This window comes from Rana temporaria, chromosome 4 (genome assembly GCF_905171775.1).
Source record: "Rana temporaria chromosome 4, aRanTem1.1, whole genome shotgun sequence".
NCBI lineage: Eukaryota > Metazoa > Chordata > Amphibia > Anura > Ranidae > Rana > Rana temporaria.
Genome location: NC_053492.1, coordinates 441,513,891 through 441,526,942, shown reverse-complemented (window position 1 = coordinate 441,526,942; position 13,052 = coordinate 441,513,891). Strand labels below are relative to the sequence as shown.

Genomic DNA, 13,052 nt, shown 5'->3' with positions numbered 1-13,052 from the left:
CTGATATTACACAATCACAAGGTTTCATTGCTAGCAATATTCCAGATCTCATACACCTTGGGGTCATTCACACCGGAAAGCAAAACGAATAAATAGGCTGTCAATGTTCCTCAATGTATAAAAAAAAAAATGGGTCCTGCAGAATTTTTTTAAGAGTAGCGCAAGTAATGCAAAACGTATATATTATCTGTGTGTAGATGAGAAGTTAGTGCAGTTAACTTTGCATTGTAATCAGAGGAGGCTGGTGCACCAAACCCACCCCACACTTCGGTCGGTTGGGTCCCCCGCACCCCCTGGTCGATCACCAGCCCCGCACTTACCCATCTATCGGGCAGTGCTTCCTCCGGGCGTCGGGCGGTGGCTTCCGCCATGCTTCTCCTCCCTTCTCCTCCTAGGCAACCAATAGGATCGGTTCTCCTTTCAGCCAATCGGGTGATGGGTCTCATGACCTGCTTCCTGATTGGCCGGGAGGAGAATTTAGGAAGACAGTAGCAAATATTAATTCTCTATTGTCACACAACTGGGTAAGCTCGGGGCACAGTGCTCTGTCCTGCCTACACACTATCAGGCCCCGTACACACGACCGAGTTTCTCGGCAGAATTCAGCCAGAAACTCGGTCGGAGCTGAATTCTGCCGAGAAACCCGGCCGTGTGTACTCTTTCAGCCGAGGAAGCCGATGAGGACCTCGGCGAGGAAATAGAGAACATGTTCTCTATTTCCTCATTGTTCAATGGGAAATTTCGGCTCGCCGAGATCCTCGGCGGCTTCACAAGGAACTGGACGGGCAAAACGATGTGTTTTGCCCGTCGAGTTCCTCGGACGTGTGTACGGGGCCTCAGACTAAATTCCGACCGTCCAAAACACGGTGACGTAAAACAGTACGACGAGCCGAAAAAAATGAAGTTCAATGCTTCCGAGCATGCGTCGACTTGATTCTGAGCATGCATGGGTTCTATTTTTTTTACACCGATGGAAAAAAGACAGATTCTCCCATTAAGACACAGTGCTGCTCCCACTGGGGGGGGGGGGGGGGGTAAGCTATCCCTGGCGGGAGAAGACAGTGATTATTGCTAGCAGTTATAGCCAGGGCTGCTGTTAGAAATCATGAGGTCCTGTACAGTCTTCTTGACTGGGCCTTCCAACCCCACCTACACCCCACCTCCCTGGGGTGCAGTGAAACAGCAACACTGACTTTACCTCCCTATGCACCAAAAATGAAAGAAAAACTCCCCCTTCCTGGGCCCCTCTGTTGACCTGATGGGGCCCTGATGTACTGCCTTATCAGCGACCCTGGTTATAGAAGCCGCTAGCGATAAACGTAAGAGAATCCAGCAGACTGGTTGTACCCAAGCTGATCGATCAATCAACTGCCGTGATTCGAACCGGGTATGACCGGCTTAAGGGAAATACTTAAGCAAAGCTTTCTGTACTGTTATTTAACAGGAAGATCTCATACAAATATCCTAATTTATCAAAGGAAATCTGATAATGACAGTACTCTTCCCATGACCGGCCAGGTAGTTCCGCTCTTTGGCTCCACACAGGGAAAAGCTTTGTAGGCCTTTTCTGTACAGTGCACCGGGGTTGCCGAAACAACGCGAGGAGTACATTATAATTTAAAGCGCAATAAATGTTTTACAACTCCAACATTTTTAAAGCTTAAGGCCTACATTTTTTTGTAACCTGATCAGGGTTCACCTTGTTAAACCTTGTTTTATGTGAACGCTGGGTTTCACGTGCTGTTTCACTGGATTTGCAGAGTAATTGTTAATATCACTTTTCACACTTTCTGTTGTTCAAAGGGACCTCTTGTTTTTTTTTTTTTCCTATCGAAAACAGTGAAGGCGATGAGTGAAGGGCGACTGCGCCATATGTTATACTGCTCGCTCCTCTCCCCCTCCTCGCTATAACAAGCATTTTATTAAGGATTTGAAACACTGCAGAAGGGGATAATTCGGCCTTTCAGAGAGCATGTGTTCTGCTTTACTACAAACACTTTCATTTCCTATTTTTACAATTATTATTGTGCGGCATTGATACATTGAGATTTATATGCAGGTATTTACAGTATAGACAACTTTGTATTTCTGCAACTTACAAATGCAGGCCAGAAAGTTTTTCTATAACAGAGAAAAATAAGTGTTATGTTGAAATGTATTTTGTTTTTCTTTTAGGCCTCCTTCACACAGACGGTAAAAACTGGCATTTCGGAGCGCAGAGTTTCTCCGGTAGCCCCCGTCTCTGAAGGCATCCTGTAATGAATGTGAAAAGAGTGTGATGGTGTGCGGGAGGCAAGCGTCTGCCCCTCATGGTGCGAAGAAAGAAAAAACAGGCGGTTCAGCTGTTTCTACTGCCCCTAACCGCACACTGAAAGTCTAGAAAAACGTAATCATGCCACTCAAGGATGGCAAATATAACATGGCTTATTGAGTTTGACGGGTGGCACCACCTGTCAAACTCCTCCAATGCAGTTAATGAGACAGCGCTGCAGCTGCAAGCCAAACGCTTGGCTTATGGTTGGGATGCATCATGCAAAAATCACTGCTCATATAAAGAAAAAATTAAGGAGGTGGCATTATTGCCTATTGAATTCTTGAAAGCCGCTGATCTACCACTCTTTGAAAAGCAATCAACCACAGATCATGTAGCACAGACTGCTGTCTTGTGAACCTATCCTTAAAAGAGAAGTATGGGAATCCGACTTTTTCCATAATCATACTTACCTAGGTGGATGCTGCATCAGTCCAATGCTGCATCTGTCCCCAGGAGCTTCTACACTGAGAACCGAGTGATCAAGCATCGCCAATGGCTCGGTTCTCAGAGCTCCCCGAGCAGAGAGCAGCTGACTGTCAATCAGCATCTCTCCAATCTGCCCCCTCCTCGCTCACTGGAGCACTGAGCTGTGTAGGGGGCTGAGGTCCGCTCTCTGCTGAAAATGGGTCACAGGAGTGCAAAACGAATTGCACTCCTGTGACCCATAGGAGAAGCCCAGCCAAACTACTTTAGGCTTGACTTCTCCTTTAAAGTGATTTTAAACAATTTTTTTTTAACAAAAATTAACAAAATTGTTCATATATTTTCATTGCAGCAGCCCTCACTCAATACTATATAGTCAGAAATACATGTATTGGTGCACTTTGATTAATACTTAAGGGAAGGGTCAGATAAGGGATAACTTATCATCAAATCAGAGGTAGCATTAGTGGTGGTAATTTTTTTTTTTTTTTTTTTGCTGAGTAGTTTTTTAAACACTGATTCAGAGACTAAAGGACAATTTCTTATACATATTTTACAGGATCTAATTTTGGTATTCCATTTATATTTTTGTCTATATAGATGTTGCATGGGTTTGAATTTATTTTAGAACATTCTATGCATTTTTATAATTAAAAAAGTATTTAAATTGGTTGATCACCAAAAACTCGCTAAACTTCATATTTTTGGAGGGACAAGTATTAAGGAAAGGGTCAGATAAGACATACATTCTCATCAGATCAGAGTTGTAAAAAGTGATGGGGGCATTTGTTGATTTTCCGAGCACTTTTGAGAATACTGTTCTTGATTTAGAGACTAAGGAACACACTGAATATCTGGAGTTTTTAGAACTTCCTCTGTGCTGATTATTATATATATATATTTACATTTTTTTTTTACAGGATTTAATTTTGGAATTTTATTTATTATTTTTGTGTACATAATTTATTTTAATATGTATTTTGTATTTATTGTGAAACATATATATATATATATATATATATACATATAAATATATTTCTTCTATATTTATTTTTTTATTAGGAAAATTGTTAAATGTGGTAAACACAGCATTTAGTACATTTACTGAACGATTGCTAATTTAATTTCAGTCCAGCAGCCCTGCTTTAATGCTGTATAGTGTCATTGTTTTTTATTTTTTACAGCCTATTTTATTTTACAGCTTATTTTGCAGAAAATATTCTTAGCCTATATATTGTGCAATATATTGAATGTTTGATTGTGTTTGGATACACTTTAACAAATTCTTTTAACTTATTTGGAGAATAAAAATATATATATATATATATTTCAGATTTGGATCATGCTTTGGTAAAGAAGGTTTTTACACTGCCTGAAAAGTTTCATTGGATTCAGGGAGATTCTAAAAAGAACACTATTATACATTCCTTTATTTAACGTGTAGGTGGAAAACACAGGTACAAGCACAGATAGAGAGGCTACCACTGCACCAGTCACAAAGGACGTCTTGTATCTTGTGCAGCTCCTGAAGACATAATTACACTGTGATGACACGTATCACTCAGCAGAAAGTTAAATGAACATCATTTAAAGTGAATACTTACCAGCTTTAGGTGCATTAGTGGCATTGGAGAGATACAAGCCGCTCTTGTATAAGTAAAGTACCCTTTCAAACTGTGCGGTGGTTTCATCGATTCCCCAGCGCAGTTCTCCTAAAAATGAAAACAGGTTTATTAAAAAAGAGTCACGGGCATCCCAGTTCTAGGGTCATTGTTACATGTACATCTTAGCTGTGATATGCTCTCAGTATAACAGTGGCAGTTTATATTGTGGAATGAGCCATATAGAAGGCTAGAAAAAATACAAAGACCTTTAAAGTGTATTTAAAGCTAAAACTTTTTTTTTTGGATACTCTAAAAACTAAAATAAAAACAATTTTGCCTTTAGTAATAGTTCAAACTTGAATGCATATAATACTTTCTACTATAAGGCTGACCTTAGATATTAGATAAGGGTCAATGTGGAGGTACAATCCCAAACCAAACAAGAGTTGAATGATCAGATTGAGTGAGAAGGGAAATGAAAAGGCAGGGAAAAGAAGAAGGGAAAAGGAAAAAAAGTAAGGAAAGGTAAAAGAAAAAAGGAAAGGAAAGGGAAAAGAAAAAGCAAAGGGAAAAGGAAAAGGAATGGAAAGAAAGGCAAAGGAAAGGAAAGCAAAAAGGAAAGAGAAAAAGAAAGAAAAGGGAAAGAGGAAAAGAAAGGGAAAGTGGAAAGGAAAGAAAAAAAAAGAAAGAAAAGAGAAAAGGACAGGAAAGGGAAAAGGAAATAAAATAAAAGAGTAAAGGAAAGAGAAACAGAGAAAGGCAAAGGGAAACGTTAAGGAAAGGAAAGAGAAAAGGAAAGGGAAAATTAAAGGGAAAAGGAAAAGGAAAGGGAAAGGTAAAAGGAAAGGAATGGAAAGGAAAGGAAAGAAAAAGTAATAAGGAAAGGAAAGCGAAAAGAAAAGGGAAAGCAACGGAAAGGAAGGCAAAGGAAGGGAAAGGAAAGGGAAAAAGGAAGAGGAAGGGAAAGGAAAGGGAAAAGGAAAGAGGAAGGGAAAGGAAAGGAAAGGAAAAAGAAAGAAAGGGAAAAGGAAAGTGGAAAGAAAAGGAAAGATCAAAGGAAAGGAAAGGAAAGGAAAAAAGAAAAGAAAGACGAAAAGGAAAGGAAAAAGAAAAGGAAGGCAAAGGAAGAGAAAGGAAAGGGAAAAGGAAAGAGGAGAGAAAAGTAAAGGAAAGGAAAGGGAAAAGGAAAGGAAAAAAGAAAGAAAGGGGAAAGGAAAGCAAAAAGAAAAGGAAAGGGAAATGTAAAGGAAAGGAAAAAGGAAAGGAAAAGGAAAGGGAAAAGGAAAATGAAAAAGAAAGGGAAATGGGAAAGAAAAGAGAAAGGGAAATCGAAAAGGAAAGGGAATGAGGAGGAAAAAAAGGAAGGAAGAGAGAGAGAGAGAGAGAGAGAGAGAGAGAGGAAGGAACAGAAGTTAATGAGTGAAACAGTTTAATGCCTTATTAAACTCAACACTGTGAATTGATTCCAGGTGCAATAAAACAGTAAGTGGGTATAGTTTTACCCATTATTTAGCTGGTGAAGCAGCCACATCTATAATAAAGTAGCCTGTCCCCTGCCTTCTTGCTACAGAGAAACAAAGCTGCTCTTGGTGTGGACGCAGTGAATTCTCTGCATTCAAATCTCATGCTCACTGCTGATTGGAGAGCTCTTGCTCTGACTCAGCAGGGGGCCTGTTGGACCTCTTCAGAGAGGCCACTGCAGCCACACAGGGACCAGCGTACCCTTTTCTGAAACTAGATGGTGAGATATAAGCTACATTACTATTGGCAGTGGCTGCTTTACCAGCTAAATGAATGGGAGGACTGTGATCACTTTTTGTGCACAGCATCTGAAATGTATTCACAGCATTTTACAGAGAAGTTCAATTCTTTATTGATTGTAGGCCAACGACAGCCAGAGAGGTAGATTCCCTATGTACCTGTGGCATTGACTATGGCATCCAGCAGAGGTCTCAGAGAGGAAGGTGCACTATGCGGCAGGAGGTATGTAAAGAAAAACCTGCAAAGAAATAAAAAAGTCCACATTTAACAACATGAAGCAGCTCGATCTGTAAGTGGCTCCGTTTATATAATTACACTATTTAAAAAAAAATTCCAAAGAGCAATAAGCCGCTCACCCTGTTCAGGAAGCACAGCCATATATCATAATAAAAAATCCATAAGTGACCCTAATGTGAGAGCCTGGCACTGCAGAGACAAGGGCCGCGGGACACAAGGCTGCCTTGTAATCACCTGTAAATGCTCCATTAACACAGCCACTCGCTGCCGCGCTCAGTAGATTGCGGCTATTTGCAGGGATGTCTGGCACTCGGAGGAAATTTATGGCACTTCTATAACCGATGGAAGAACTTTCTATTTCTGGGTGTGTTCTGCCAGTTTTTCAGACTACTAGCGCCAGAGGTCTTGGAAAGGAATATCAAAATCATAATGAATAAAACAGTAGTAGGAAAATGTAGAGCTGAAATCATACCTGTAATGGTGTTTCATGGCCCAGGCCTCTTCTTCAGAAAAGACCAGATCTGCATCATAAGTTTTACCCAACTATTTCACTTTTGATTGATAATTAATAATATGGCATTGCTTAACCGGTAGTGTGACGGTTAGGCTCGGTTCAGTGATGCGAATCCAGCACAGTTTCCTGCATCGCATTTCTCACGCAGGCAGTTTGTACTGCCCTATGCGAACTGCTGGGAGTGTCAATACAAAGTTAATGACACCCCCAGATCAGTTCACATATCGCAGTGCAAACGGTCAATTCGGACAAAAATTTAGATCGCATGGGTACCCAAACAACATTTTTATCATTTTGTTCCCACAAATAGAGATTTATTTTGTTGGTATTTGATCACCACTGGGGTTTTTATTTTTTGCTAAACATTTTGAAAAATTTTTTTTTTTCTTTGTTTCTGTTATAAAATTTTGTAAATAAGTACGTTTTCTCATTCACTGATGGTCACTGATGAGGCTGCACTGATGGGCACTGATAAGGCAGCACTGATGGAGACTAATGGGGTGGCACCAATGAGTCGGCACTGATTAGGTGGCTCTGATGATGGGCACTAATATGCAGCACTGGTGGGCACTGATAGGCGGCACTGATATGTGGCACTGATATGCAGCACTGATGGACATTGATAGACGGCACTCATAGGTGGCACTGATAAGCGACACTGATGGGCATTGAAAGGCTGCACTGATGGGCACTGATAGGCTACACTGATGGGCATTGAAAGGCTGCACTGCTGGGCACGGATAGGTGACACTGATGGGCACTGAAATGCTGCACTGGTGGGTACTTATGGGTGGCACTGTTGGTCACTGATAGGTGGCACTGATGGGCATGGATGGGCACTGATAGGTGGCACTGATGGACACTGATAGATGGCACTGATCACTGAGGGATCACTGATAAGGAGGCACTGGCAGGCACTACTGATGGGCACTGATTGGCATCATTTATGGGCACTGAGTAGCATCCCTGGTGGTCATCCATGGTGGTCCTGGGTGGGCATCCTCGGGGGGTCTGCGCTAATAATCAATCAGCGCAGACCCCCCTGTCAGGAGAGCAGCCGATCTGCTCTCCTCTACTCGCGTCTGTCAAGAGGAAAAGCCGATACACGACTTTTGCTGTTTACACAGTGATCAGCTGTGATTGGACAGAGAGAGAGAGAGAGAGAGAATGAATGAATGAATGAAAAACTTATATAGCGCAACACATGCGAACCGAATCGCCTCTGGGCGCTGTATCCATTTCATGGGTAAGGAACCCCTTGACCTCAGAAGAGATGGGTTTTAATCTTTCTCCTGAAGGCCAAGTGGTCCGACTCCAGTCGGATGGTGGTTGGTAGTGCATTCCACAGGCGAGGTCCCTGGACTGCAAATCTTCGATCTCCTTTGGACTTGTATGTGGCTTTCGGTATCTGGAGGAGGTTTTGATTGGTGGATCGCAGAATGCGATTGGGGTTATGGGCTTTTATTTTTTCGCATAGATATTGGGGGGCGTTTCCATGAATGCACTTATGCATTAGACAGAGTGCCTTGAAAGTGATTCTGTCTTTTACTGGCAACCAATGAAGGGATCTCAGTGAAGGTGAGATTGATTCCCATGTTTTTTTCCCAGTCACTAGTCGAGCGGACGTATTTTGAACGACTTGCAGACGAGTGATTTGGTATTTGGGGAGTCCTAGATAGAGGGCATTTGCGTAGTCGAGTCTGGAATTGATGACGTGGTAAAGAGCCTCTGTTAGAGGCTCTTTACTTAGATCTGAGTTGCGGTGTGTCAGACTGACACACCACACCACCGATCACCGTGCTGCGCGCTGGCTTGTTATCCTGAAAGACGTCATATGAGGTCCAGTCAGGATATCTCAACCACTGTCCGGCCATCATTCTTCTATAGGCCGGGCGGGAAGTGGTTAGCCTACCAGCATGTCTTTGTAGGGGGAAACTGGAAGTCCCAGAAGAAACCGACGCAAGCAGAGAGGGAACATACACACTCCATGCAGGCTAACATTCACAAATGACCTCAAAATATCTGTTTTCCCTCTAAGCTCTGTTCTCTTAACATCTCGCTCCACCGGTCAGGAGTTTTGATGGGCCGTAGTTTGCCAAGTACCCCTATAATCTATTTACTAGCGGTCGGCTAGAGATGAATAAAGAGTTTCCACAAAAAGTCTGTTTTGCTGCGGTTCATTTTCATCACAGCCTTTTACGTTGGCTGAAATCATCAGCCTCAGTTTAATGTGAAGTGTCATAAATCAGCACACGCTGTCTGCCTGTTGAAAGGAGGAGATGCTATTCCCCGCTGCAGCGCCGAGCCTGTGGGCCTTTGTGAACACATAGAATTAGGGCAACAAGGAAAGCTTCTGTTAGTTCAAAGGGGATTGTGAAAACAAGGCAGATTAGAAGAACCAGAAAAGAAAAGTTCAAAAGGTCGAGCTTAAATCATGAGGTTTAAAAAGTACGAGTTGTACGCCGGCTCTGGCCATAGCATTAAAGAGCCATAGGGCTCAAATAAAAGAATGTCACACACCTAAAATTAAAGAAGACCTTCCACCTATATGATAAAAATGTTATCAGATCACAACAATAAAGATTTATATACTATTTGATGAAAATATATACTTCCTAGTCCGCAGTGGTGCGTCCATGCCGTGCTTCCCTCCAAAGTTATCACCCTTCTCCTGAGGTCTGCCATACAGGGAGCAAATTTCTTTCCTGCAACCACAGGTTGCACGATTGCACTATAGGCTGGTTGTACCCAAGTTGATGGGTCGATTAACTTGGTACATTAATGCCGCGTACACATGACCGTTATTCATGTCATGAAAAAGAACCAACGTTTTTCTTGACGTGATTTGTCGTGATTCATCTCAAGCCTGCCTTGCATAGACACATTTGTGAAAAAAAATGCTCGAGCAAAGCGCGGTGATGTACAACACGTACAACGGCACTATAAAGGGGAAGTTCCATTCGAATGGCACCACCCTTTGGGCTGCTTTTGCTAATTTCCCCGTCTCATAACTTGATTCTGAGCACGTGCGTTTTTTCCCCCTCGTTAAAGCGTACACACAACCGTTTTACACGACGTGAAAAACTACGAGAAAAAATAGAGCAGGTTCTAAAAAAAAATCGGGCATTTTTCCGAGAAAAGTGCTCTGGAGCATACACACGACCGTTTTTCACTACCAATTTAAAGAATGAAAATTTTAACGTCATGAAAAACGTGTCGTGTGTATGCGGCATAAGCCTGTTAAATTGGCCAAGATTCGAACCACACTTTTTTTTTTTTTTTACTTTTGAGCATATTATTGGAAGAATGAAAACAAAAAAAAAACTGTTTGTACCTGATTTTTTGTAATCATTTAATCAGTTGTACAATTTTAGAGACACCAATAAATAGAAGATTTTCATACAGTGTGATGATATTTGTAAATGGTATTCCCCATTTAACCACTTAAGACCCGGACCATTACGCAGGTAAAGGACCTGGCCAGTTTTTGCGATTCGGCACTGTGTTGCTTTAACTGACAATTGCGCGGTTGTGCAGTGTGGCTCCCTAACAAAAATGGCGTCCTTTTTTCCCCACAAATAGAGCTTTCTTTTGGTGGTATTTGATCACCTCTGCGGCTTTTATTTTTTGCGCTATAAACAAAAATAGAGCGTCAGTTTTGAAAAATAATCAATATTTTTTACTTTTTGCTATAATAAATATCCCCAAAAAAGATATACATTTTTTTTTCTCAGTTTAGGCCGATACGTATTCTTCTACATATTTTTGGTAAAAAAAAAATCGCAATAAGCGTTTAACGATTGGTTTGCGCCAGGGCTTTTTTTCAGGGGGAACTTGGGGGAACTCAGTTCCACTACCTCTGGCTCAGACCCTTTGGTGCCTGCTCACCACAATCACTTGTAAACACAGAAGTCTGGTTTCTGTGTTTACAAGTGACAGCTCTGCACTCTGTGTGTAACCCCCCTGAACTCTGCACTCTGTATGTAATGCAATCCTGGTATTTAATGCCCCTTTAAGACCCTCCTACTGTTTGTGAAATCTGAACGGGGTCGTGGTTGAGTTCCTGCACCTATTTTCTGAGAAAAAAAGCTCTGGTTTGCGCTAAATTTATAGCGTTTACAAAATAGGGGATAGTTTTATGTCATTTTTATTAATATATATTTTTTTTTTACTACGGCGGCGATCAGCGATTTTTTTCGTGACTGCGACATTATGGCGGACACATCAGACAATTTTGAAATTTTTTTGGGACCATTGTCATTTTCACAGCAAAAAATGCTATAAAAATTCATTGTTTACTGTGAAAATGACAATTGCAGTTTAGGAGTTAACCACTAGGGGGCGTTGTAGGGGTTATGTGTGACCTCATATGTGTTTCTAACTGTAGGGGATGTGTGATGTCACCGATCGCCTTTCCCTATATCAGGGAACAGACGATCAGTGACATTGCCACTGTGAAGAACGGGAAAGGTGTGTTTACACTCACCTCTCCCCGTTCTTCAGCTCCTGTGACCGATCGCGGGACACCGGCGGCGATCGGGTCTGTGGGTCCCGCTGTCACGGAGCTTCAGACCGGGTAGCGGGCGCTCGCCCGCTGTGTGCGCGACCCCGGCTGGGCACTTAAAGGGGACGTACAGGTACGTGCCTGTGCCCAGCCGTGCCATTCTGCCGATGTAAATGTGCAGGAAGTGGTCCTTAAGTAGTTAATTACTAGTTATGTAATAATTATTCTATCTCTGCATCTTAAGCCCGGCAAAAATCACACGGAATTCCATCAGAGTAAATGAGAACGTGTTCTCTATCTAAACTCCAAGGGAAATCCTCTGAATTTCCAATGAACAAAGTCCGATGAACATACACGCGGTCGGAAATTCCGATGGAAAAAGTCCGTCTGACTTTTTCCATCGGACATCCTGATCATGTGTACAAGGCATAAGTTTGTTTGGGTGTAATGCCACTTTTTTATATTAATACATAATTAATTTGTCTCTTCTGTGTGTTGTTCTCTGATAAAGGTTAATAACATTTGAATATCTAAAAAAAAAAAACTTGACTTTATAGACTTCCTCAAAGCAGAAAAAGGGTCTCACATAGTTGTGAATGTTATCAGCAGCTTTTTCCTAGCTTGTAGCTTTATCATTAAGGGTTTAATGATCCTTATTGGGATACCTGTATGCATTGTAGAGATTCCTCTTCTCATTCATGTTTTGACATTTGCCTTCAACGGAGCATGACAGCGTGAAGTTTCTGGCCGGGAACTCCATAAAACAGTTATCGTTGCTGGTACAAGGTGTCTCTTCCATGCTGGCATCATCCAAGTCCGTTACTTTCAATTCACCATCAATGACCACAAACTGGCGAGGTCGAAAGTCCAAAAGGGTTACGGAGCCAAGAGGGGAGTGCGCCAAATAGTGTAGGAGCCGGACTAAGCTCAGGCAGATCTGCAGGATATAAAGAAACAATTGGTTTAATATTCATAAATGCTGCATTATATAATATTCAAAGGGTCACTTTGATCAAGTAAGGGACAGAGGCACTAGAGTACAGGACTTCGGTTTTATACAAAAGCATCGACAAATAAAGCAGTAGCAGGTGGAAATTTTACTAAGCTAACTACATTATAGCCGTGTGTGTGACGGTGATGAAGTCTGATAACCAAAACTGTGTGGAGGGAATGGGGAAGTCATATCGCACACAGTGCCCCCCCTCATTTCTCCAAAATGCACAAGTTGGTAACAGAAACGGTTAGATTTATATCTCATGTCTGTGCTAGGCATTCAGGAAAGTGACACATCGGACGAAAGAAAAAAGATCAGCTTAACCACTGCAGCACCAGAAAATATACCCCCCCTTCATGACCAGGCCATTTTTGCAATACGGTTACGCGGACGTGCGATGCTGTCCCCAAATAAAATTGATGTCCTTTTTTCCCACAAAAAGAGCTTTCTTCTGGTGGTATTTGACATTTTTTTGTTTTTTGCACTATTAACAAAAAAAGAGCAACAATTTTGAAAAAAAAAATATTATATTTTTAACTTTCTGCTATAAAACATAAAAAAAAACATTTAGGCCAATATGTATTCTGCAACATATTTTTGGTAAAAAAAAATATCCCAATAGGCGTATATTGATTGGTTTGCACAAAAGTTATAACATCTATGACATTTTTATTTATTTATTTATTTTTAGTAGTAATTGT

General features: G+C 41.5%; 1 protein-coding gene across 1 annotated transcript in view; it reads right to left on the bottom strand.

Annotated features, from left to right (window-relative positions):
* The window catches only part of PKDCC (protein kinase domain containing, cytoplasmic), a 73,425-nt gene that overhangs the window by 18,616 nt on the left and 41,757 nt on the right, over positions 1-13,052 (bottom strand). The window contains exons 3-5 of the mRNA XM_040351512.1: positions 12,023-12,294; positions 6,261-6,340; positions 4,342-4,449 (exon numbers count right to left, since the gene is read on the bottom strand). Of these exons, the coding sequence (XP_040207446.1) occupies positions 4,342-4,449; positions 6,261-6,340; positions 12,023-12,294 (460 nt within the window). The remainder of the gene's footprint in view (positions 1-4,341; positions 4,450-6,260; positions 6,341-12,022; positions 12,295-13,052) is intronic.